This window comes from Colossoma macropomum, unplaced genomic scaffold, assembly GCF_904425465.1.
Source record: "Colossoma macropomum unplaced genomic scaffold, Colossoma_macropomum, whole genome shotgun sequence".
NCBI lineage: Eukaryota > Metazoa > Chordata > Actinopteri > Characiformes > Serrasalmidae > Colossoma > Colossoma macropomum.
This window is the reverse complement of record NW_023494792.1, coordinates 39,176,744-39,204,192: the sequence shown is the minus strand read 5'-3', so window position 1 is coordinate 39,204,192 and position 27,449 is coordinate 39,176,744. Positions and strand designations below refer to the sequence as shown.

At 37.5% G+C, this 27,449-nt stretch overlaps 1 protein-coding gene across 4 annotated transcripts; it reads left to right on the top strand.

Moving 5' to 3' along the window:
• Positions 1-848: 848 nt before the first annotated feature.
• On the top strand, positions 849-25,526 carry si:ch73-352p4.8 (cystine/glutamate transporter). 4 transcript variants are annotated; one of them, XM_036577146.1, is made up of 16 exons: positions 2,209-2,363; positions 4,586-4,743; positions 6,950-7,106; positions 10,515-10,655; positions 10,757-11,025; positions 14,129-14,255; positions 14,425-14,540; positions 15,436-15,561; positions 16,459-16,564; positions 18,984-19,028; positions 19,625-19,748; positions 19,842-19,945; positions 21,393-21,489; positions 22,211-22,360; positions 22,576-22,753; positions 24,469-25,526. In XM_036577146.1, exons 5-16 carry the CDS (start codon positions 10,797-10,799, stop codon positions 24,531-24,533), a joined length of 1,467 nt encoding a protein of 488 aa, XP_036433039.1. In that variant the 5' UTR covers positions 2,209-2,363; positions 4,586-4,743; positions 6,950-7,106; positions 10,515-10,655; positions 10,757-10,796; the 3' UTR covers positions 24,534-25,526. The 4 variants fall into 4 exon arrangements, with proteins under 4 accessions (XP_036433040.1, XP_036433038.1, XP_036433039.1 ...); XM_036577144.1 differs by having other exon boundaries at positions 10,512-10,655; XM_036577147.1 differs by lacking the exons at positions 2,209-2,363; positions 4,586-4,743 and adding an exon at positions 849-1,045.
• The last annotated feature ends 1,923 nt before the right edge of the window (positions 25,527-27,449 follow it).

The window sequence follows — 27,449 nt, the reverse complement described above, 5'->3', positions numbered from 1 at the left end:
AAGCTCGATTTGTCTATGACCAGAATGAATGGGGTTTTGGAAAAATTGCCTCTATCGCACCCTGTGTTAAATAAAAATGTTCAGGACCCGATACGTTTTGTCCTGCGCACAATTTTCTCCTGAATATCACTGGATCATTCGAATTACAAGGTCGTTAAAGAGCCTTAACACTAATATTACTACAAGGTAGCTAATGCTACTGCTCACACGAAACCCAGACGGTCTTTGGCGGTGTTCTGACGAGTTGTGCCAGAGCCGGTGTTGTGCCGAATTCGGCACCCCTGTCGCGAGATGCACCCCCTCACGGGAGCGCGTGCTCAAAGTCTTTTGCTCGAAAGCGGAGGTCATCCGCTTTTACTTGACATATATCGATTTGAAGAACTTGCAAAACATCACCTTCGTCTTGATCAACAACACAATAAATCGCTGTTTTACAGAATGGAAATACCCCAGATGTTCTTCTAAAGTACAGTGACTCGTAAATAGTAATACAAAAGTATAATGTAGCCTACATACACCGCTGCTTACTATTCTACGACATAGCAGTCTGCATTGACTCTGTATGCAGCAAAACTTGTTGCTTGTTGCTATTGCTATTGCCCTGCGATGGACTGGCGACCTGTCCAGGGTGTATCCTGCCTTCCGCCCAATGACAGCTGGGATAGGCTCCAGCACCCCACCGCGACCCAGAAAGATAAGCGGTTTAGATGATGTATGTATGTATGTATGTAAATGGAGCTCAACGGCTAAAAACGAAAAGTTACAGTAGCTTCTAATCACTCGCCCAGAACTATCCTTTAATTTTAGAAAAGTATCGCTAAGGATGTATTGCACTAAAAAAGCAAAGAAAACTTACCTGTATATTTCCTTTTTCCGCAGGAAATGGGTTTTGGGCAGCAGATTGCTGGCATGCTGGCATGCTGGCAGATTGCTGGCAGTTCAACTGCTGCACCATTTAAGGTGGAACGGAAAAAGCACAAAAAGAAGCTGGAAAACTGTCCTTAGAAAATGTTACAAGCTGTGTCTGTAATTAGCTTGAGCGCAGGTAAGTTTGTAGAGCTTTTAGAATCAAGCTATGTACAGAGGGTCTATGGTGTTTCAGTGACTATCAGATAAAGAACACATGACTGCAGAAAAACGTTTCTTATGTTCTGACTACGTTTCATCTGTCCTCAGTCTGTACGTGGAAAGACGCTAATACACTGACAAAGTGTGCTTAAGGAGGCTGCCAGGCTGCTGACACAAATTCTGTGCGCAGCTGGTGTTAGTTTTTTCTTTCAGCAGTAAACTGAATATATTTTATTAATGTGATCGTACTAAATAATGATGATTGTAGCAAGTAAATAAGAAGAATAAGAACTACTTTCTTTCTGCCCTTTCTCACTGCTTCTCATACACTCTCCAGCAATGGAGTTGAGAACCGCTGGACTACAGGACAGGAGTTGGGAATGGCCTCTTTTCCACTGTAGAGCAATGGTTCCCTTTGCTCCTTTAGACATGATTTTTATCATCTACACTTGTAACAGCAGGGCTCCAGTTAGTTGGAATAAAACCTATATCATAGTGTTTGGATCTACAGGCTACTAGATAGCTAGTAGGAGAGAGGAACCAGCTGGCATTAGCCTAACTAGGAGGCTAGTTACAGATCCAGCACCACAGAACAGGTTTAATAAGCTTGTTAGTCAGAATCAACCCTGTTCTGTGGTGAGCAGAACTGGTAGCATACTAGCTAAGTTAATGCTAACCAGCTCTTCTCTCGTGGTTAGCAGTGCTGTTTAACATTCAGCAGTTGTGGTTAGACAACTTACTGAATTTTGGATTTAAAACCATGCACTCCATTTGTTTGTTGAACTGAACTTTTGATTGACCATTAGCTATACTTTTATATTGTTTTCAGTTTTGAAATAACAAAGGATGCAGCGGCACAATACATAATTGTAGAACCAAATAGCAAAGAGGCCATGTTTGGTACATAAGCGTTACAAAATGATAAAAGTCTTCCTCCTATTATGCATTGTGAATTTAAAAATTATCAGAAAACTAAAATGGTCCCAGGACCTACTGAAAACATAGAGCATGTACTGCTCAAAGAGTTACACATTCATATAATACTTAACTTTATCATTGATGTTGGGAACATTTTAAGTTGAACTGTTAATGTTAAGCTTTCTTTGAATGTTGAAAATTCTTTGTCATTCATTTACAGCTGTCTAAACACAGGAGGGGATGTTCCAGCAAAACATCTCATGCAGATGTCAGGATTTTTTTTTTTTATCAACTGGGTAAAAAGTTTGTGTTTTTGTACTTCAAGCTGACTGCTATTCTCTCCTGTGCTAAAGTCTGTTCTTTCTTTCTTTCCAGATGTAAGTAATTTTTTTAATTTCTTTTTATTTATTTATTTATTTATTTATTTTATTTGGCTAGTTAACTACTTACTTAAATAATTGCTGACTTGAATGTTTAGTGGTTACCAAAAGAACTTAAGATTAAAGATTAAATCAGAAATATAAGGTAAAAAAAGCATTTTCATTTTATTTGTGAGTATATCTTGAAGTTTATGTTTTTCTGGCACTTTTTGTGTTAAATTTTAAGACACTTCTGTTTAAAAGTTTGGAATCTCTGTTCTAGTATGGAATCAAAGGTTTAAATAATGCAAAACCAATTTAGGGTAAAATGATTCTAGTATGTAAGCCCTGTGCAATTTTACAACTTTCAAACAATTACTAAGACACTAGGAAGCTGTAAATAAGTAAAGAAATCTGAGATGTTCCAAAATGAGGAACAGAGAAGTAGAATATGTTACTAAAATGATTTAGATAACATAGAGAACTATTTTATAATAAAATGATGAATACCTAGCATTAGAATTTCAAAAGTGGTGATCAAATCTCGAAGCAGATATTTTGACATAAAAATGAATGTAAACAGGTCAAGTTGTATCTTATTTATTATTTAATAACTTCTTGTTCAAAGAATTCCTAAAATAAAACATCTGTTCACATCTACACAGTTTAAGTTATTATTGCATTTAAAATAACAAAAATTGTTAATATGGCAAGTGATCCATACCTTTAAAAGCTCCTGTATTACAACACTTTTGGAGGGAACAGTCTCTATGATCTCAAGCCTAAATGAAAACTTCCCACCTTTTCAGAATCTAGACTTTACTCTGATATTCTCTAGATATAGGAACAACCGCAGAACACAGATTTCAGATTTGGGACCTTTGATCACAGCTGGAGTGAGACAAAAATCAACAAAAATAACTGTATACAAACCAAACAATTTTGTGCAAAGCATTGTCAACAGTTGAAATAACACTGCTCCAATTTAAACATTTCAGCAAGATACATACAGACATGACATTCAGAGTCCTTTGTTAAACTTCAGCAACACTTTAGCCTCAAAATTCTCATCCGTGACCCAGCTGGCTCTGTTTGGGGTGAGATTCAGGCCTGCGCAGCCGAATAATCTCTCCACTGCTGCAGAGCTGTTGTGGCTCCACAGCAGAACTAGATTTTTAGGTAAAATAACATAATCCTTCTTTGCTGTAAAATCGTCATAACACACAGTTTTCACAATAAATTGTCTTAAATGCTGGAGTTAACTCATAACTGCTAATTCACCAACTTTTAACGCAGAAGAGACTGCTGGACAGATATCAGTCTCGCCTAACGAAACGCCAAAGCGTTTTCGCCAGCTTCTTGTTGGAATTGTCTCGTTCCACCTTAAATGGTGCAGCAGTTGCATTCTGGCGCCTCAGGCACTTTTTAGGGTGGAACGGGACAATTCGAACGAAGAGCTGGCGAATGAGAAGCTAACTACGGCCTCATGAAAAGTTGAACGTTGAGAGACCTTTTACAAGAAACAATTCTGTGGAAAAGTTTCCTGACTGAGGTGCGAGAAAAGCGGCTACAGCTGAACTAAAGGTTAAAGCGGAGCAAAGTAAGTCTGCGTTTTGGTTTATATTATATTTGTAACCTTTACTAGTACATCAGCACATACTGAGACATATCTACAGCCATGGTGGTAAAACGGACACAAAATGTTGTGGCTCCCAAGGGGGTCTCATTTTTGTTGAAAAGACAAAATGGCTCTACCTAACATTTCGGTTGCCGACCCCTGAGCCAAGCCTACTAGTAAGGGGTGATTAGCGGGTGGGGTCAGCGCGTGGTAGTTTGCTCGAACTGTCCGTTTTGTAAATAGTAATACAAAAGTATAATGTAGCCTACATACACCGCTGCTTACTATTCTACGACATAGCAGTCTGCATTGACTCTGTATGCAGCAAAACTTGTTGCTTGTTGCTATTGCCCTGCGATGGACTGGCCACCTGTCCAGGGCGTATCCTGCCTTCCGCCCAATGACAGCTGGGATAGGCTCCAGCACCCCACCGCGACCCAGAAGGATAAGCGGTTTAGATGATGTATGTATGTAAATGGAGCTCAACGGCTAAAAACGAAAAGTTACAGTAGCTTCTAATCACTCGCCCAGAACTATCCTTTAATTTTAGAAAAGTATCGCTAAGGATGTATTGCACTAAAAAAGCAAAGAAAACTTACCTGTATATTTCCTTTTTCCGCAGGAAATGGGTTTTGGGCAGCAGATTGCTGGCATGCTGGCAGATTGCTGGCAGTTCAACTGCTGCACCATTTAAGGTGGAACGGAAAAAGCACAAAAAGAAGCTGGAAAACTGTCCTTAGAAAATGTTACAAGCTGTGTCTGTAATTAGCTTGAGCGCAGGTAAGTTTGTAGAGCTTTTAGAATCAAGCTATGTACAGAGGGTCTATGGTGTTTCAGTGACTATCAGATAAAGAACACATGACTGCAGAAAAACTTTTCTTTTGTTCTGACTACGTTTCATCTGTCCTCAGTCTGTACGTGGAAAGACGCTAATACACTGACAAAGTGTGCTTAAGGAGGCTGCCAGGCTGCTGACACAAATTCTGTGCGCAGTAGCATTATCTTACATGTAGCAATATTCATATATTACAACTCATTAATGACCTCGTAATTCAGAGGATTCATATATGTTATTTGAGAGAAGAATGTTCACAGGACAAAACGTATCGGGTTCTGAAAACCCTATTCAATCTGGCCATAGAGAAATTGTGCTTAGACCCGGAGTTCCTAATATGGGCATAAAAGCACGGCGCCAACTACAAAATGCGACAACCTCCTCATCTCTTTTTCATGTTTTTCAACTCCCAAGGAGGCTGAAGTCAGCCTCTCATTTAACAGCTTCTTTTTAAAAATTTTCCTCTTCCATCTCAAATGGCAGCTGCACCAGCTGGCAAACGTCCTTAGAAAATGTGACCAGCATTAAAAGAATAATTAGGATATTTTGGTAGCGTAAATGAGCTTATAAGGGAGTAAACAGTAATATTAAGCTGAGTCTGTACTGAATTAGCATGAGTGCAGGTAATGTTAAGCTTGTAGAGTTTGTCACCTGTGAACAGATGGGAAAGATCTATTGTGTATCAGTGAGTATCAGATGCAGGTGCATCATGAAACCTGACTAGAATATCCCTTGCAAACCAACAAGCTTTGTCAAGTGGCAGTGACAGCAGAAGGTAACACTAAAGTAGCTGGTTTTGTTATAATAGAGTTATTTTTAGCCTTATTTCCACAAAAGTTAGTGACATCAGTTAGAAGTGCAGGAGCATTTGCTAACTATTAGCTATGATCTATAACCTATAACCACAAATGAATTATCTATATCTAACATATAATCCATTATCTATAATCACAAATGAATGCATGCATGTGATATAGATCACCAATTTAACTTGAGTTTCATACTGTGCATTCCTTTGGACCCCCTGCCTGTACCACAACACACCTGACCCAGTTCATAAGCTAATTATCAAGCCCTTCATGAGCTGGGTTAGGTGTGTATAGAGACAGGGAATAGTTGGAACTAGGAGTGGATGAATCGATTCTGAAGCATCAATACAGAAGTATTGATACTTGTGATTCTGTTATTTCTTTTGAGAAATACTGATGTTAGTTTTTTCTTTCAGCAGTAAACTGAATATATTTTATTAATGTGACCGTACTAAATAATGATGATTGTAGCAAGTAAATAAGAAGAATAAGAACTACTTTCTTTCTGCCCTTTCTCACTGCTTCTCATACACTCTCCAGCAATGGAGTTGAGAACCGCTGGACTACAGGACAGGAGTTGGGAATGGCCTCTTTTCCACTGTAGAGCAATGGTTCCCTTTGCTCCTTTAGACATGAGTTTTTATCGTCTACACTTGTAACAGCAGGGCTCCAGTTAGTTGGAATAAAACCTATATCATAGTGTTTGGATCTACAGGCTACTAGATAGCTAGTAGGAGAGAGGAACCAGCTGGCATTAGCCTAACTAGGAGGCTAGTTACAGATCCAGCACCACAGAACAGGTTTAATAAGCTTGTTAGTCAGAATCAACCCTGTTCTGTGGTGAGCAGAACTGGTAGCATACTAGCTAAGTTAATGCTAACCAGCTCTTCTCTCGTGGTTAGCAGTGCTGTTTAACATTCAGCAGTTGTGGTTAGACAACTTACTGAATTTTGGATTTAAAACCATGCACTCCATTTATTTGTTGAACTGAACTTTTGATTGACCATTAGCTATACTTTTATATTGTTTTCAGTTTTGAAATAACAAAGGATGCAGCGGCACAATACATAATTATAGAACCAAATAGCAAAGAGGCCATGTTTGGTACATAAGCATTACAAAATGATAAAAGTCTTCCTTCTATTATGCATTGTGAATTTAAAAATTATCAGAAAACTAAAATGGTCCCAGGACTTACTGAAAACATAGAGCATGTACTGCTCAAAGAGTTACACATTCATATAATACTTAACTTTATCATTGATGTTGGGAACATTTTAAGTTGAACTGTTAATGTTAAGCTTTCTTTCAATGTTGAAAATTCTTTGTCATTCATTTACAGCTGTCTAAACACAGAAGCTAAACAAACAGGAGGGGATGTTCCAGAAAAACATCTCATGCAGATGTCAGGATTTTTTTTTTATCCACTGGGTTTTTGTACTTCAAGCTGACTGCTATTCTCTCCTGTGCTAAAGTCTGTTCTTTCTTTCTTTCCAGATGTAAGTAATTTTTTTAATTTCTTTTTATTTATTTATTTATTTATTTATTTATTTTATTTGGCTAGTTAACTACTTACTTAAATAATTGCTGACTTGAATGTTTAGTGGTTACCAAAAGAACTTAAGATTAAAGATTAAATCAGAAATATAAGGTAAAAAAAGCATTTTCATTTTATTTGTGAGTATATCTTGAAGTTTATGTTTTTCTGGCACTTTTTGTGTTAAATTTTAAGACAATTCTGTTTAAAAGTTTGGAATCTCTGTTCTAGTATGGAATCAAAGTTTAAATAATGCAAAACCAATTTAGGGTAAAATGATTCTAGTATGTAAGCCCTGTGCAATTTTACAACTTTCAAACAATTAGTAAGACACTAGGAAGCTGTAAATAAGTAAAGAAATCTGAGATGTTCCAAAATGAGGAACAGAGAAGTAGAATATGTTACTAAAATGATTTAGATAACATAGAGAACTATTTTATAATAAAATGATGAATACCTAGCATTAGAATTTCAAAAGTGGTGATCAAATCTCGAAGCAGATATTTTGACATAAAAATGAATGTAAACAGGTCAAGTTGTATCTTATTTATTATTTAATAACTTCTTGTTCAAAGAATTCCTAAAATAAAACATCTGTTCACATCTACACAGTTTAAGTTATTATTGCATTTAAAATAACAAAAATTGTTAATATGGCAAGTGATCCATACCTTTAAAAGCTCCTGTATTACAACACTTTTGGAGGGAACAGTCTCTATGATCTCAAGCCTAAATGAAAACTTCCTACCTTTTCAGAATCTAGACTTTACTCTGATATTCTCTAGATATAGGAACAACCGCAGAACACAGATTTCAGATTTGGGACCTTTGATCACAGCTGGAGTGAGACAAAAATCAACAAAAATAACTGTATACAAACCAAACAATTTTGTGCAAAGCATTGTCAACAGTTGAAATAACACTGCTCCAATTTAAACATTTCAGCAAGATACATACAGACATGACATTCAGAGTCCTTTGTCAAACTTCAGCAACACTTTAGCCTCAAAATTCTCATCAGTGACCCAGCTGGCTCTGTTTGGGGTGAGATTCAGGCCTGCGCAGCCGAATAATCTCTCCACTGCTGCAGAGCTGTTGTGGCTCCACAGCAGAACTAGATTTTTAGGTAAAATAACATAATCCTTCTTTGCTGTAAAATCGTCATAACACACAGTTTTCACAATAAATTGTCTTAAATGCTGGAGTTAACTCATAACTGCTAATTCACCAACTTTTAACGCAGAAGAGACTGCTGGACAGATATCAGTCTCGCCTAACGAAACGCCAAAGCGTTTTCGCCAGCTTCTTGTTGGAATTGTCTCGTTCCACCTTAAATGGTGCAGCAGTTGCATTCTGGCGCCTCAGGCACTTTTTAGGGTGGAACGGGACAATTCGAACGAAGAGCTGGCGAATGAGAAGCTAACTACGGCCTCATGAAAAGTTGAACGTTGAGAGACCTTTTACAAGAAACAATTCTGTGGAAAAGTTTCCTGACTGAGGTGCGAGAAAAGCGGCTACAGCTGAACTAAAGGTTAAAGCGGAGCAAAGTAAGTCTGCGTTTTGGTTTATATTATATTTGTAACCTTTACTAGTACATCAGCACATACTGAGACATATCTACAGCCATGGTGGTAAAACGGACACAAAATGTTGTGGCTCCCAAGGGGGTCTCATTTTTGTTGAAAAGACAAAATGGCTCTACCTAACATTTCGGTTGCCGACCCCTGAGCCAAGCCTACTAGTAAGGGGTGATTAGCGGGTGGGGTCAGCGCGTGGTCGTTTGCTCGAACTGTCCGTAGCTCAGTCAATCAGGATTGCACAATCGCCACTAGCCCAGTCAACGACGATTTTGCATGGATTGCCTGAAGCCTGTAGCGAAAATGATCGCTATAGCTACACAAAAAATTGTAGGCGCTACAGCTACTAGCTACAGTTCATGAAACTGTAGCGGCTACAGCTATTAGCTACAAAGTCATGACATGATCTTTCAGTCATCCATCAGTGATGTGTGCATTCAGAACACCCAGTGATTGTGCAGAATATCCAGCGCTCGTTTGGATAAAATGGCCACAAGTTCAATGAAAAATCTGATTTACACAATTTCCCCCCTTACTCCAGATGTTTAGTGTCTGAAGTTTAGAGTTATTCATAGTTTTGTACTACAGCTATGAGGCTAATGTAGCTAACAAGCAGTTGTCCCGTAAATTGAAGTTTACACCACATCAGAAGTAAATCATGAGTGTAGCATTCAAAAACCATGGGTTAGAAGGGAGGGTTTTTGGGGTTTAGTGTGTTAATGTAGCACGAAAGACGTAAGGAAAATGGTAGATCTGTCAAAAAGAGCCACACATTCAGAAGAGAATCAACAGAGAAGCCATATTTAGAGCAAATCACCAAATGTCTTGACATTTTAGAAATCTGTTATTTTATATTCCTGCAACAGACAGCACATCCCTAAAATGTAAACAGTACAGAGTGAAGCATGCAAACCTCTTCAGTATAGCCTTTGAAATCAGGTGTGGCGAGCAGTAGGAGCGAAGATGTTTTTTAACACCTGCCACTCCAGAAGCGTGTAATAAAAGCATGTATAAAAAGTAGTGGGTTTACCCTACTAAATGAGCCTCTGATGCTGGACTTGACCAATTAGCAATGTGCAAATGCATTCCTAAATCATCACACACTGCATGGAGACATTAAGTAATCTCAAGCTGAATTGAGTTGATGTGATTTGACTTTGTAGGATAGTTTTGTCTATTAAAGAATGAACAAAAGTACATACAAAAATCAGCCTTGATGGCTACTACTCTTTTTAGCTATAGAATTTATTGTATTTTTTTATTTTTTTTATAGATCTCGGTATGCATACATTGTCAGGAACTACATAAGCAAAAAAAAAAAGTGAGATTACTTAACAGCTCACCAGTTTGCAGCAGTTTGCTCAGTGCTAACTGGTCAACTATAAGCTTCCATTACTTCTTACCTACATTAGCCTTGTGTTAAACAAAACAAGTTACATTAGCTCCGGTGTTAAACAAAAGAAGCAAACTTCAGACACCAAACAAGCATCATATCGGATCATTTCAGGTAAGCTATAAACATTAAATATGTGAGAGTGGTGTATTCCTGTTGCTGGGAGAGAACATCTGCTTTGCCGCTGTATCAGCAAGGTGAGGAGTTACAGTTGGGGGCTGAGGGGATTCTACCCATGTTGGATTCCTGTGTCATGCTATGCACACATTCAAGCAGGGTCTACACACACATACGCACAGAGCAGTGCAGCGGCCTTTGCCCCTCTAAAAAGCTTTAATTGCTCATGCTGATGAAGTTGGGAAAGACTGCTGGCTTTGTTCCTTGCCTGAAATCTAAGCAGGGTGCCTCAGTTTCCACGGTTACTGTGCCTGAATGAAATGAGCCTGCCAGAGGGGGGAACAGGACACAGTCAACACGACCATGTGAGAGAGTGCACAGCCTGCAGTACTCTGGTGAATAGTTGCGTTACCTAACTGTTCTGGTGAGTAGTCCTGTTACTTACTTGTTCTTTAAATTCAGATGTAACTAATGCAGTGTAAATAAGAAAAGAATAGGGAGCTTTGTCTTTTTTTTCTCTACAAGTAAACAAGTTGACCTCCAGCGGTTTTGCCAGACTTGAGGTATGGGGACATCTCAACAAGAGACAGTGGCTGAAAGAGTGGGGGATAAAGGGAAAGATGAAGGAGTTCATCTCAGGCGGAGGATCACTCTGCTGCCCGCTGTCTCCTTCATCATCGGCTCAGTGGTGGGCAGTGGCATCTTCATTGCTCCCAAAGGTGTGCTGATGAACTCGGGCAACGTGGGACTGTCCTTGCTGGTGTGGGCACTCTGCGGAGTCCTCTCCACCTTTGGTATGTGGGGTTTTTTTTTAAGATATTTTTTTATGTAGTGCTGGACAGTCTGTGCTCCATTCATGTTACACTGAGATATTGATTTTCAGTTTTAGTGGCACCGATAGCCAGCATTAGGTCCATGAAAATAACCTATTCCATAAAATAGCTGTGTTGCCAATCAGTTTTTTTCTTCTGCTCTATTTTGTGCACTTTGGTATCCAGGACCTGTCATTTTCATTGCAGTTTATGTGTTTTGTTTGGTGCTTCAGATTGTTCAAAATAACAGTTAAAAATACATAAAAACTAAATAAACACCAAGTTTCCTTTTTGGAAATCTATTTTTTGTGTGCTGAAATTTTAAGAAAAGGAAACAGAACAAAACAGTCCAATCAGAATAAGCTGTGCTAGGTTTATATAACATTCTTTTAGCATCGAGTAGCCATGCTGAGGAAGCATGGTCTCATTAGTTTTATTTATGCAAACTTAAATATCATCTGATACTGTGTTACCTTCATATTATAAGGTCATATATGTAAGTAGATACTATAATCCATATATGAAGTATATTATTTTAACCTCTAAAGATGCTCACTGGTAATCTTTAAAGCTGTGTAGATCACTGGATTGATGGGATTTCTAATCAGTAAATAGCAATTTTTTGTTTTCAGCTGTTACCAACATGGTACAGTGTAAAAAAGGAAGCAATTTGCAATGCTTTTAAAAGCAAAATTCATCCATTTTACAGCATACTGTAAACAATTTCGAACTTCGAACAGAACTACAGCATTTCAGTACCTCAGTTTGTACACAAAAGTTAAACTTGATCAAGAGTTAGTGTGTATTTGCAGATATGTAGTACGTAGAAAATGACATGTAAAGCTATTTTTCAAGGCAGTAAGTGCATATTTGTTCAAAAAACACTAACATTAGAATAAATACAAATAAAAAATCTATTGTGATTTTATGTGTGAGTGTGTTGCCTTAACCATTAACAAATCTGTCCTGGAAGAAGTTTAGCATTTACAGTTACCACCCAACACCTGCTTTGGCTCATCAATCAATTGTCATCATCATTAAATTAAATCAGATGTGCTGCTGATGAAATTTTACAAACCCATATGATGACTGGAGTGCAGCAAGAAGTCAGGAACCAAACCTGTGTTACTTCTCTTTCTGGTTGTCTAATTGTATTAACAACATTTTTGAAAACAAGACATTCTGGTTACATTTTACTGTATTTATGTTTATTTGTATTTATTCTAATTAGAGATGCATTCATCATGATTTTTTTTGTTATTGATTGTTATTCCAATTTCATTACAGCCAAGTTGCTCACACTGTGTGGAGTAAATTCACACTTGAAACACACTAGCGCATGATTTCTATTAGACAGCGAGTCATTACATGCATAGCATTATTTGCTCTTTAATGGGCTAGACTGGCATTTTATATTAATAAATGAAAGATCTGTTGCCTATTTATATAACATGAATCAAAGTGCTACATCTAAAGTACACCATGTTTCAAATTATTATGCAAATTAGATTTAAGTGTCATAAAGTGTCATTTGTTTTTCAGTTAAACTCATGGATGGTATTGTGTCTCAGGGCACTTTGGATCACTGAAATCAATCTCAGACACCTGTGATAATTAGTTTGCCAGGTTAGCCTAATTAAAGGAAAACTACTTAAGAAGGATGTTCCACATTATTAAGCAGGCAACAGGTTTCAAGCAATATAGGAAAGAAAAAGGATCCCTCTGCTGCCGAAAAGCGTCAAATAGTGCAATGCCTTGGACAAGGTATGAAAACAGGTATTTCACGAAAACTTAAGTGTAATCATCGTACTGTGAAGAGATTTGTGGCTGATTCAGACAGGTTTGTGCAGATAAGGCTATAATGAGGAAGGTTTCTGCCAGACAAATTCATAGGATTAAGAGAGCAGCTGCTAAAATGCCAGTACAAAGCAGCAAACAGGTATTTGAAGCTGCTGGTGCATAAACCTACTGCTGGTAGGCCCCTTTAGGGTCCCTGAAGGTGTGAAAATGACCTCGGCAAAGTATATAGAGTTTCTGACTGACCACTTTCTTCCATGGTACAAAATGAAAAACCATTTCTTCCATAGCAAAATCATCTTCATGCATGACAATGCACCATCATGCTGCAAAGAATACCTCTGTCATTGGCTGCTATGGGCATAAAAGGAGAGAAACTCATGGTGTGGCCACCATCCTCCCCTGACCTCAACCCTATTGAGAACCTTTGGAGTATCCTCAAGCAAAAGATCTATGAGGGTGGGAGGCAGTTCACATCAAAACAGCAGCTCTGGGAGGCTATTCTGACATCCTGCAAAGAAATTGAAGCAGAAACTCTACAAAAACTCAGAAGTTCAATGGATGCAAGAATTGTGAAGGTGATATCAAAGAAGGGGTCCTATGTTAACATGTAGCTTGGCCTTTTAAGATGTTTTTGATTTCAGTAAATGTAACCTCTTAATGCTGCAAATTCAACAAATGACCATTTTCAGTTCTTTACAACCTATAAAATGTTTTGAAACTGTTGTGCATAATAATTTGGAACAGTGCATTTTGAGTTTTTTTTTTTATTTTTGAAAAAATACTGTTATCATTGGGAGGTTTGTTCAATAAAATTTGATTTATACTCTAATGGTTGATGACTTTAAAATTATACTGACTGTCATTTGCATCGACCATTTAGGAAAATCAGAGAAAAATATCATTTGCATAATAATTTGGAACGTGGTGTAAGGGGCAGGTGGCTATTTAGCACAATGAGTCATGCAGAATTATGTATTTGGTGAATGCAGCAAAAGTGCACTTACCCATATTATGTTATCTAAGTGTAACTCATGTTGTAAAGTTTCAAAACAGATTGCCCAAAATAAAAATCATAAATTGGCAGATTGCTTTTTGGAGCAAATTTCTAAGTCCAATCCTGGTTGATTTTGATTGTGCATCCCTTATTCTACTGTTATATAGTGTTTTGTATCTGCAAAACACCCTTACAAACAGTTTTAAACAACTTTCATGGCTTCCTAAGACTTTTGAATGCTGCTGTATACGTTATAATTTCTATGTGTGTTGTGTCTGTTGCTCTGCTCAGGTGCCCTGTGCTATGCTGAGTTAGGTACCAGCTTTAAAAAGTCTGGTGGTCATTACACATACTTACTTGAGACCCTTGGCCCCCTTCCTGCTTTCCTGAGACTGTGGGCTGAGTTCATTTTCATCAGGTTAGTGTGTTCTGAATTCCAGTACACTGAAGAAAAAACTTTCATGTAGTAGGTTTGTGTATACAGTGCATCTATTCAGTGTGAACAGTCTGTTGCAAACTTCAGTTCGTTCAACTTAACGTGTAATGATTTACTGGCATTTCTTGACAAACACTTTTCTGTGTTGTAGGCCGGCAGTGGCCTCTTATGTGTCACTGGCTTTTGGGCGCTATGTTGTAGAACCACTTTACATGCCATGCCCAGCTCCTCCAGCACTGGTCAAACTAGTCAGCATCCTTGGAGTTAGTGAGTGGATTTCAGTAACTAAATCCTTTTTGAAGTACATACAAGGGCTTCTCATTGAAGGCAAAATTCCATAGGAACACATTGCTATGGCAGTGTGGCTTGCATTTTATTGAAAACACATTCCTGAATGCTTTATACAGTAAAAGATTGGCCTGCATTACGAAAACGATTGATGTTTGTTTGATTATGTGAATGTCTTAATGCACCCATAGAAATTAATGTGGATCTACAATCAGTATGCTTGCTGCACACAAGTTTAAATTTAGGGCTGGATTCTTGCACAGTTTAGTGAATTCTGTTCTCCATCACACTGAATAAAACTGGAAGTCAGCTGCTGAGTTGAATCTGGTGTGTTTGAGCCTGAAAATCACCAAACTGTGCAAGAATCTGTCCCTCCAGGACCAGAGGCTAAGTTGCATGTTGCATATAAAAGTTGGATATTGGATATGTGGTTGTATGCAAAAGTAATCAAAATACATAATTTGTTAACTTTTGAAGCAAAAAGAAGTCAGCGCAACCTCTGCAGCAAACTATTATGAAAAATATATTTTTTTCTGCAAATGTTAATGCACAGTTCAATTATGTCACAATGTTTTTTTGAGCATATCAAGGATATTGTCAGTACTTAAAGAACGCTGACTAACTACGTTTCTTTACAAAGTGAGCATAATAACTCCTGTTTAATTAGATTTAGTGTGGTGCAGTTTGTAAAATATTGAACAAAATTATTGTAGTTGTAGAATATTTATTATATGTGGCACTACAGATGCTGTTTTGTTTGATCCAACTTATTTAACTGATCTTATTATGAAGTATCATGACAATGTTTTCACCATATCACCCACCTCTACCCTATAGTACTCTAAAGTAAATCTTCTGTTTATGTATATTCTAGCATTTGTCGTGGCAGTGAATTGCTGGAGTGTGTCTTTGGCCTCTCGTACTCAAGTCACTCTGACCTTCATTAAAATCTTTGCTCTGGCTCTAATCATCGTCCCGGGCATCATGGCCCTTGCCCAAGGTAGGAAATGTGGAATACAATACTGTTACAATAGAAAGCCAAACTCTTTTCACTTTAAAGCACCAAAGCTCTGTAGATGCCCCTGAGCTACACAACAATAGCGATTATGCAGATAAACAAATTCTGAATTGTCTAAATTGTTAGTGTCTAAACAGACACATCTGAAGTAAGAAAAATCACTCTCTTTACAATTTTACAATTTCATGCTTGTATACCAATCCTCTTTAACATGACATAAAATATAAAAACACTTTCCATGAAGAGAATCGATGATACATAGAGGAGAAAAAACACCAAAAAAAAATCACCAAAGAAAAAAAAAATGCTGGGAAGTACTGTCCTTTGTGCTGTTTATTTTGGTTTACAGGATGTGACAATTACGAAGTGACATGTGCAGTTAACAAATTAGTCACATCAGTCAGTAAAGGATGGTTTAACTAAAACCATTACAATTACTATCTTTCATTTTTGACCACATAGAATTACATTTGTTATTTTTTAACAGTTATCTGAATTTTTAGCTCTTTAAAACCAATATCGGTATCGGCCATAACATTTTTGTATCGGTCAGGCCCTAGTGTCTATAAATGTGAAATAAGACACTTATTTCACAAAAGAAGTATTAAACATTGTGCTTAACTTATTCAAGAACAGCCTTTGATTTAATGTTTATTGACACACAGTAGTTTGATCAGGTTATAATGTTTAGAACAAATTTTGCTTGATGGAGCTGGTAAGCAGAGTTGTTAAAGATCTGTAAAGCTGTTCTGTACAAGTCACATTGGTGGGAGGTTCTAAAGAGGAAACTAAAGAGTATACTTTATTATTAATTTCCTTAACCACGATCGTCAGATTAGAGTGAGTTTGTGGTTCATTGTCTTTTCTCTCTCGCATCAGGACAAACAGAAAACTTCCAGAATGCTTTTGACATGGACACAGAGTCTTTCACCCTGACCAAGCTTCCTTTGGCCTTCTACTCAGGTCTCTATGCCTATGGTGGATGGTGAGTATTAAAGGGGAATTCCACTTATTTTTCAAAATCATTGGCAGGATCAAACCATGAACATGTAAACAAAGTCAGAACGTTTTGATGAGAAGTACTAATTCTAGAGAAACTTAGTCAGAAAAAAGTGAGTCCAAACTGTTCACAGTGGTGGTGATAGGAACCAGAATGTCTCTAAATGCTACTTCATAGAAAGTTTTTATATCAAAGGGCTCCAGATATGTTCCCTGATGCTTGACATCCTTCACAACAGTTTTTGTAGAATACATGTGGCATGAAGAGGTATATGCATGGTGTTTGTTTAGTAACTATATCTCTGCATAGTAAGTAAATGGCTGTATATTGCATTGCACACTCCTGGTTCCTATCACCACTTTTTTCTCTTTTTTTCATTAACTGACAAAAACAGCCTTACAGTGCAGTCTGTGTGGAACTGGATAGTGACACCATTTCTGTACCCAAGTTCATTGGATTTGAAATTAAACAATGATAGTGAGGTCAAAGAGCACAAAGGCATCTTTAAATCGAGGGTGATTATTTCGGGTGAACAGTACAGGAATCACAGCTCTTTTGATACACAGTAACATATTCAGGATACAGGGTTATTCATTGTCTTATTGTCTTAAGACTTTGTTCCAGAACACAACAGACTTTTTCATGTATTTGTAGCAAGTTGTAACATGGTATCCATCTCAGGTCATACTGGTGGATTCTTCTCTTCATTGTTTGACAAAACTATGCCTGTATCTTGGTTATCGAGCTTTCTTTATTTATGAACGCATCTTTCAGTCAGCCACTAGTGGCTACCGTGGTCCTTTGTGATCATTCAGATCATTCACTATTACCAAATTCCCTTTTTTGTCCTCATGTTGAGAGACAACAGTAAGACTCCAGATGCAAATATGTCAGATGTGCAAATTTGAGTGGTGTGTGCAGTAATCAATTAAACAGTAATGTTTACTACGTTGTTGCATATCCTTTGCATGCAATGCCTGCTCGAAGTCTGTAATTCATGGACATCACCAGATGTTGTGTATCTTCTCTGGTGATACTCTGCCATGCTTGTACTGCAGCCATCTTTAGCTCCTGCTTGTTTCAGCGTCTAGTCCCCTTAAGTTTTTTCTTCAGCATATGAAACGCATGCTAAGGGGATTCGTATCAGGTGACTGACCTGGCCAGTCAAGAATTGTCCAGTTTTTAGTTTTTTTTAGTTTTTTTGAAAAACGCTGTCTTGTTTTGCCAGTATACACCGATGAGGCCTAACATTATGACCACCTCCTTGTTTCTACACTCATTGTCCATTTTATCAGTTCCACTTACTATATATATATATATATATATATATATATATATATATATATATATATATAACTTTGTTAGCCCCCTTTTACCCTGTTCCTCAGTGGTCAGGACCCCGTTGGACGCTCACAGAGCAGATACCATTTGGGTGGTGGATCATCCTCAGCACTGCAGTAACACTGATGTGGTGGTGGTGTGTTAGTGTGTGTTGTGGTGGTACAAGTGGATCAGACACAGCAGCTGGAGTTTTTAAACACCTTAGTGTCACTGCTGGACTGAGAATAGTCCACCAACCAAAAATATGCAGCCAAAAATATGGGCAGCATCCTGTGACCAATGATGAAGGACTAAAGTTGACCAACACAAACTGTGCAGCAGCAGATGAGCTGTCGTCTCTGACTTTACATCTACAAGGTGGACTGACAAGGTAGGAATGTCTAATAGAGTGGACAGTAAGTGTTTTACAGATGATGTGGAATGCTTTGGATTCTGGTCAGTTCTTTTTCATCTTGACACTTTGCTCTTGCTCTCGCAATGATACAAGTTAATCTTGGTCTCATCTGTCCACAAGACATTTTCCTCTTCAGGCTCTTTTAAGAACTTTAGGAACTTTATTATCATTATTAATTCATTATGGTGAGAATTCTTCTGTCATCAGCTGTGGAGATCTTCCTTGTCTTACCAGTCTGTTTTTGGTTACTAAGCTAGTTTTCTCTTGCTTCTTAATAATCTTACATCTTGATTTTGGTAATCCTAAGGTGTGGCCGATGTCACTTACTGTTTTATTTTTGTTTCTCAGACTTGATGGTTTCCTTGACTTCTATTGGCACAACTCTAGTCCTCTTGTTGAAAACAGCAAAAGCAGACTCCAAAGCTGACCAAGCCTAGAATTTTGTACCTGCCCTAATGAAGCAATTAAACACACCTAACACCTGTGTAGCCCTATGTCCCAAACACTATTATGCCTTAAAATTTAAATTAAAACTGATGTTTTGCATTTTAACCTCAGTCATTGTTTTTTTTTCTGATTTCAAATCCAATAAACCAGAGCAGATTCAAAACAACAAAAATGTGTCACTGTGCACTGTTACTTATGGTACACTACTGTCTTTGCTTTCAGGTTTACTTTAAACTATGTGACAGAGGAAGTTATTAATCCAAATAGGTATGTAAAACTAAAAAGGAAATCTAATCATACAACTAAAGCAACCTTACTGCATTAGGGGAATTCAAGTTTCAAATTTTCTGCGCAATTTAATCATTGAGAAACAAAAGTCATTGAGAGTGCTTTGATGTGGAACTTATAGACTAGATTTTCTTTTCAGTAGTGATAGGAACCTGGTGTCACAATGTCTACAGTGCGAATTTTATTTACTATCCAAAATGAAAGAATGAGATACTCCATGTAACGTTGATAATGGTAAAAGAGTTGTAAGTCTGACAAAAAGCTTCCTTTGGGGACTATTTTGCATGTACCTCTCTGCCATGAATGTATTGAAATATTTTTGGCCAAAAGCTTATCTTAAGACTTTTGTTCAACAATGTCTCAGGCAACAGATTCATAAACACTTCGTGTAATAACTTTCTGTAAGGTAGCTTTCAGAAACAACAAACGATCCAGATGTACGGTTCCTATCACCACTACTCACATCAAACCACCAAAAATTACTTTATTTGCATCTACAGGATTTAATTATTTAGAAACTTTGATACTTGTACTGTTGTAAAATGTGTCTAAGTTCAGATTCTTGTACCTGTCAGAAATATTCCACTGGCAATCGTTTTATCCATGATCACGGTTACCGTGTGTTATGTGCTGGTTAACGTGGCATACTACACTATGATGACCGGAGATGAGCTGCTGAGGTCTGAGGCAGTGGCTGTGGTCAGTATTAATGGGACTTAAACATTTCCAAAAATACCATTATTTGAATGTGCATAGGCCAGTTCTCTTTTATTCCTTTTTGACTGTATACAGACCTTTGCCAGCCGAGCTTTGCAGGGCGTGGCCTCAGGGGTGCCAATACTGGTTTCTCTGTCCTGCCTTGGGGCCCTTAATGGAGGATTCTTTGGAGTACCTAGGTATGGAATACACAGTTACAAAAGATGAAAACTATATCTTAAGTTTCAATAATAAGTTATTATTGATTAAAAACATACATACATCATCTAAACCGCTTATCCTTCTGGGTCGTGGTGGGGTGCTGGAGCCTATCCCAGCTGTCATTGGGCGGAAGGCAGGATACACCCTGGACAGGTCGCCAGTCCATCGCAGGGCAGACAGACATACACATACATTCACACCCAGGAGCAATTTAGCAAGTCCAATCAGCCTGACTGCATGTTTTTGGACTGTGGGAGGAAACCGGAGTACCTGGAGGAAACCCACGCAGACACGGGGAGAACAGGCAAACTCCACACAGAAACGGCCCTGGTCGCCCAGCCGGGAATCGAACCCAGGCCATTCTTGCTGTGAGGCAACAGCGCTACCCACTGCGCCACTGTGCCGCCCTGATTAAAAACAACATTGAAAAAACAAAATTAAGTATTATTTTTTTGAGTTATAATATAGGAGTTTAGAATTTGGCAAGCCAGGAGGATTGGGTGAATCACTCCCAAACAGTGTTCAGACATAAAGCTGTTACTGCAGCACAAGGTGCAGTCTGATACGGTTGAAAACTTATGCAAGCAGCATTTTTCAGTTTTAAGATCTGCTGACAAATAATACATTTTGATTTTGAAAATTTCCTAACAATATAATGGTTTGCAATAAAAATGCTTGCTGGAACAATCAGTGTGTCATTTGTAATTCAAAGAAATGTGATGACTTTAAAGTCTTGGGGCACACAGAGTTGAATATTAAACATGTTTACATGATTCTAAACTTGAGTGTTATATTACACATCCAGCAATGCTTGAATGAAAAATGTAAAATATAAATATGATAATACACAACTTGAAAACTGCTGATCAGACCCATCTGTGAACTGTGTGGGCGTCGTTGATGAACAGCTTGATTGACAGCTCTCTGTCCATCTCCTCTCTGAGTTTTCTCGAAGATTCTTACATTCACCAATGTTTTCTTATTTGGGATTTGTTCTTAGGTGAGAACAGAATCTACACACACTCAAGAACACAAAGGTGCGAGCAGTTTTGCACTTTAAGAACACATCATGAATCTGATGTAGACCTTTCATAGGACCTTTCTCAAGAACAAATTTAAGAAAAAGATATTGGTGAATGAGGCCCAGTTTTCGTGTATGATTAACAAATGAATGGATGACAGGCAGCTACAGACAGCTGGCCTAGCTTGCTAGCTTTTGGTTATGCTGGGTTAGCTTTAGCTCTTGAAGTTTCTCTGACTCTGAAAGTGTTTTGTGTGGGCAGGGCAAGAGCCTTGTGATTGGTCAGGGGAATGCTTACTGAAGCATAACCCAAAATTTGGACCACCCAATTTACATCAAGAGGAAAAATGGTGTGTGTGTGTGTGTGTGTGTGTGTGCATATATATGTATGGGTGTGGATATAGGATGCTGTTTGTGGGAGCCAGAGAGGGACACTGGCCAGCTCTCTTTTCCATGATCCACTTACAGAGAAAGACACCCCTGCCAGCTGTGCTATTGCTGGTAATGTACAGTAATTTCATATTTAGTTTGTGTTTTTGTATGTTTAAGAAAAATACTGTAAAAGTACCATGAATATACAGTATTTTGTTGCATGCTCATATGCTTACTTGAGAATGTAGATATGTTTAATTTTCTACTTATCTGTCTGTCCACCCATGTTTTTACTCATAGCAGTGTTTGATGTCTGTTACCCACCCAGTCTGTCTCTATTATTTTAAATGTTATGTGGAAAGGACATTTAGCCATTGCCATTAACATCATCTACTGGAGTAGATGCTTCTTTGTAATACATATAAGTCTTTAAGAATGATGGGAAGCTTATTTATCTCAACATCGCCAAAATGCATTCTTTTTATCAGAATTATCAAGGTTGAAAATGCATAGAATACAGGATCATAAATCCTGACATACATCCTTTTTGCTGAATAGAACTATTTAAAGTATTTGAGTATTTGACTGTATGTTAGCAGCAACTGCTCAGTATGGGTCATATCTTTTGGGAGTTTTAGATAGCAGTTTTTTTTTTTTTCCCATAATAAAAGCCTACTGCATGCCTTTAATCCAGTCTTGTATTTGTAGAGAATTTGGTTGATGCTAATTTCTAGTTAAAGCCTTTTTGTATGTTGCTAGAAGTACATTAAAGATATAATATCATATGTATCCTTAGATTTCATATCTATATATCTTGTCTATACATTGTATCTATTCATGTTGTTCACAGTACCCTCTGGTGCTTGTCATGGTAGCAAGAGGAGAGATCTTTCAGTTGATCAACTTCGCCTCCTTCTCACGCTGGTTCTTCATTGCCTTGGCGACTCTGGGGCTTCTTATCCACCGCTATCGATTCCCAGACTATCCAAGGCCATTTAAGGTCTTGCTATTTCCTGTTTCCATGTTTTTAATTGTTATTTTAGTTTTTTTATGTAAAATTGCCCCGTATCACTAGTTTATAAAGATTTCTCATTCATTTCTATTTCCTTCGGTGTTTTGGTGCTAGGACAACACATCTGTTGCTAAATACTTCATGAGAAGCCAAACATTATTCTGATTTGAAATTAACACTGTTTTTTTTTTTCCTAAATCCAGGTTCCTTTAGCTGTGATTGTGGTCTTCACAGTGGTGTGTTTCTGCATCGTGGGTATGTCTCTGTATTCAGACCCATGGAACACAGGCGGCAGTTGTGCTCTAACACTTTCTGGAGTACCAGTGTACTACCTGGCAGTAAAACGCTCATATATACCAGCCCAGTGGAAAAAAGCCTTCAGTGAGTTGAGCCCTTACTTTCTCAACCAAATTTGTGTTATTGCTGAGCCCAACTGCTATTCATGAAAAAATCTCTAGTCCACTCTCTGCTATATAAGGTCTCCTGAAGCCTCTGACGACTGTATAGCACAGTATTTGTATACATAGAGCATAACAAATGCAAGTTTATAAAAACCTCAATTCTAAAAAAGGTGGGACAGTGTGAGAAATGCAAACCGAAAACAGTGATTTGGAAATCCACTTTGACATGTATTTAAACTAAAGCAGTACAAAGACAATATATTTAATGTCTCATCAACTTGTTTTATCTTCAACTTGTTTGTGAAATGTTAAAAAACAGGAGATGCAATCATACTTGGGTATAAAAGGAGTATCCAGGAAAGGCTTAGTTCTTTATGAGCAAGTATGTGTCACAGCCTCGCCACTTTGCCAAAAAATGCTTCAGCAACAACGTTCATCAAGTGATTGCAAGGATTTTAGGTATTTCACCCTCTACAGTGCATGTCATCAAAAGAATCAGAGAATTCTGAGAAATCTCTGTGTGTATCCACAAATGTAAGTTAAGACTGTACTGTGGACAGTGGAAGCCATATGTCAACAATGTCCAGAAATGCTGCTGATTCCTCTGGGCTTGACTTCATCTGAAATGGACTAATGTATGCATGTATTGTGGTCTAACATGTCAACCTGTCAGATTGTTTGAGAAAATAATGTAGGTCATGTTCTCTGAGACAAAGACGAAATGAACAATCCAGATTGTTCCCAGCATAAAGTTGGGGATGGTAAGGTGGTGTGAAGGCACTATTAATGCAATGTATCTATATACACATTTTGGAGCAACATATGCTGCCTTCTAGATGACATCTTTTTTTCAGGGATGTCCTTGTTTATTTCAATGTGATAACACCAAGCCACATTCTGCATGTGTTATAACAGCAGGGCTGCGTAATCAGAAAGTGCAGATAAAAGACTGGCTTACCTGTCTGCCGCTGAAAACACATGGCACATTATGAAGAGCAAAATATGACAACAAAGGCCACATATCATTGCGCAGCTGAAAACTTGTATAACAGCACAATGGCAAAACCATTCATCAGCTTCCAAGCAAATTGAAATAAGGATATATTTTTTAAAAAAATCAATGAAGTTCATAGGTTAAAACCTATTTTCAATTTAATACAGGTCAAACAGAATTTACTAACCACTGCTTTCTGTTTTATTAGCTTTTGACATACTGTTCCACCTTTTTGTGGTTTACACATTTTTGTGGTTAAAGGCCATGTACCATTATGGTTACTTGGAAGCCCATATTTAACACTCTGTTGTGTGTACTGGACATCATTGGATATTGGTAATAGCAATACCATATCTCATTAGGAAGGTGGATGTGCGTTAACTGCCACATACCACTTGGTGAATGTGTAAAAGTGTGAGACACAACAGCCAGCAACAAGCTCTGTTCACTTCCTCTTCTGCAAGTGTGTGAACATGACATGTCAGCAGTTAGTTAACAGTGAGCAAAGCATGAGCTCAGTCTAACTGAAAAACAGTACATCTTCAAACAAAGCCATCTCTTAGATCAAAGAGAACGCATTGGTATTAGAAGGTTTGCCTAATGATCCCACTGTTACTGTTGCTTACATAAGCCTATAGAATAGTTCATTTTGAAATATCAAAAACAGCACATTTACTTACACTTTTTCTCGTATCCTTCAGACTACTGCAGCCTACAACTTCAGATCCTACTGGAAGTGGTACAACAAGAAGTTCTGACTTACTGAGAGAACATGAACATTCTCTCCATCATGCCAAGGGAAAACTGAATCACGAAATCCTCCATGTTAAATATATGTACTCATATTACTACTTACAGTGTCGAGTACTTTAAGAACTGATGTTTTCAAATTCAGTAATAGTCCACTCTGAAACTTTTCAGATACATTTTTCTTGACTAGTGGCATGACTGTTACAGACTAGATTTACACTGAACTATTAGAGATATCACTTTTTTAAACATCATTATTGAAACCTTTGTTGTCAGATATTGATCTGATGTTTTTTCTTTAAAAACTAGTAAGATGAGCATCTAGTAGGCTCAGTCTACTCAAACTATTCAATTACTCTACTACCACAGAGGAAGAAACACTCAGCTAACATCATCACATCATATAATGCAGTTCATGTTTTTTCTTTATTGCTGTGTTGGGAATTGGGAACAAACAAAAATGTGGACCATTTGGGGGTCCCTGAGGACCAGTTTGAGAACTACTGTTACAGGACTAAATTGTATTGTTTTTTTTTCCTCTGATAACCAATCCAGCCTTTTCTGCTGATATTGACCTGATACTAATATCCATTGATAATTGTCATGACATCTTTAAAAGGGTGGGGTAAAAGTAATAGTTGTTCAAGAAATAACAAAAAATATATGGATACCAAGGAAACATAATTACACTAAACAATTATATAACTACACAATATAATATAGTAGTAAAGATGCACATATGAATTTTTATGGCCGATTCTGATTCCCTTACAGCCAAACTGGCTGATGGCCCATTATTATGAGCCTTTTATATGAACAAAAAGAAATGTAGAAAGGTACAGGCCCCAAGTGAATGTGAAGATTTAAATACTGTATATTCAGGATAGAGGGGCTTTAATGAAACTCGGCTTTTTAAATGTCCTGTTTAAGCAGACTTTAAAATACACGACTCTGCAAAAAAGGTCAAGTGCTGATGGACTGCTACAATAAAAAAGGCAATAAAAAATTATATGCATCAAAGCACTTTATTTGAAAGGCTGCCAATGGTAGAATATGAATAAATGTCCTACAATTATTAGCTTATTGCATATGGCTTAAAAGGCAATCTGTGACTGGCAACATAAATAAGTTAGCTGAATAAACCTATTGCATGTTTATGAATTGTCAGAAACTGTAAAAACAGGATATGGTGACAGCTTTTGATGTTGAGATCACTACACTGTATTTCCAAAAGTTTGTAGAAAACCCTACTAATTAGTGAATTCACCTACTATATAGTGCACTCATTGCTGACACAGGCATTCAGTTGCAAGCAGCCAGCCAAGCTTAAAGTCACCACGACCAATGCCAAGTGTTGGCTAGAGAGGCATAAAGCCCCTTAGCACTGGGCTTGTAGAGCAGTGGAACTGCATTTTCTAGAGTGACGGAGCTCCATCCAATACTATTGGGATTCAATGATCCAAAACTTATCAACCAACATCAGCAGGATAAGATGTCGACCTCACTAACTTATACTCTTATGGCTGAGTGCAATCAAATCCACACAACAATGTTCCAACATCTAGGGTGAAGCCTTTATAAAAGAGTAGAGGCTGTTACGGCAGCAAATGTAAGACAAATTCTAATACCCTTCATTTCAGAAGATATGCTGGATGAGCATGTATTTATAAACTTTTAGACATTTAATATAGCTCTGAACAAATTCCCATCTCAGAGCATGTTCAAGATATGTAAGAAGAACTTTTTTTTTTTTCATTTTTGCTGAATACTTGTTTTTATTGCATTTCCTATTCATGGAAATCCAAAAAGGTAGAAGTCAAATCAAGGACATTTTAAATGAAAATGTATTGAGGAGACCAGGGCTGGGTGACACAATGAACCAGTTAAGAAAAAAATTTAATAAATGCTGTAGAAGACCATGCATACCATGATACAGACACTAGTTTTTCCATAGTCTATAACTAAGATGAGCTGGTGTAGTCAACTATTCCCTCACACTGGTAACTTCCAGAATCAGAAACTGTGCATTATATTAAATGTGTTAAAAACAAATGGTTCAAAAGGTAACATTTTTCTAACCTTTAATCTTTAGGCGTGAATGTGTGTGTGGGAGGGTTCTGATTATCCAGTTGTTTAAACTATATACTGCTGATGTGAAATTTACACATCTGCCTTTTATCCAGGGCAAATTTGTGTACTGTTGTATATTAAAATTGAAAAAATAAGAAGAATCCACAGTGTACAAAATTTAGAACACTTAGTCAAATTATATCTTTTGTTGATTGTCTTAGGTGAAAACAAGGCCCTCTACAGAGAACAAACTTAAATATGACATATTTCTGCAAATTTGTGCACAATTCCCATTCATTTGTTGAGTTTAGGAATAATTTAGGAATAAAATAAAAAAATAAAATATAAACTGTGCCATAACTTGCTAAGGCCACATTTTATTGTCTTTATTTTTGCCAATATGTAAATTGAACAATCAAACAGTATTTGTGCATTAAATGTGAAGAAGTGTGTTCTCTGTAGAAGATTTCCACTTATAAAGTCAACAAATCATGTAATTTCACCAGGGGCACCCAAACCTTTGCATATGACTGTATATCTAAAATGGATAGAAACAACTTACTTTCATAACAACAGTGGTAGCAGAGGCAATTTTCACATCGTCATGAAACGGATCATTTGTTAACACATAATCTGTGTTGCCCAGCCTCAGAACTGTATAAATTCATATGCCTGTGCAGGCATACGATTAACCAGTTAGCAGGACAAGATCGCTCAGCCAAGTACTTGAAAAGCCAAAAAAAGAAAAAAAAAACGAAACTAAATTCTCAGCTGATGCATGTGAGGATTTGTTTACAGATGACTTTATTTTTCCCTGTTTTCATGGTGTCCTTTAACTACAGCTACACTGTATCGGCTCCAG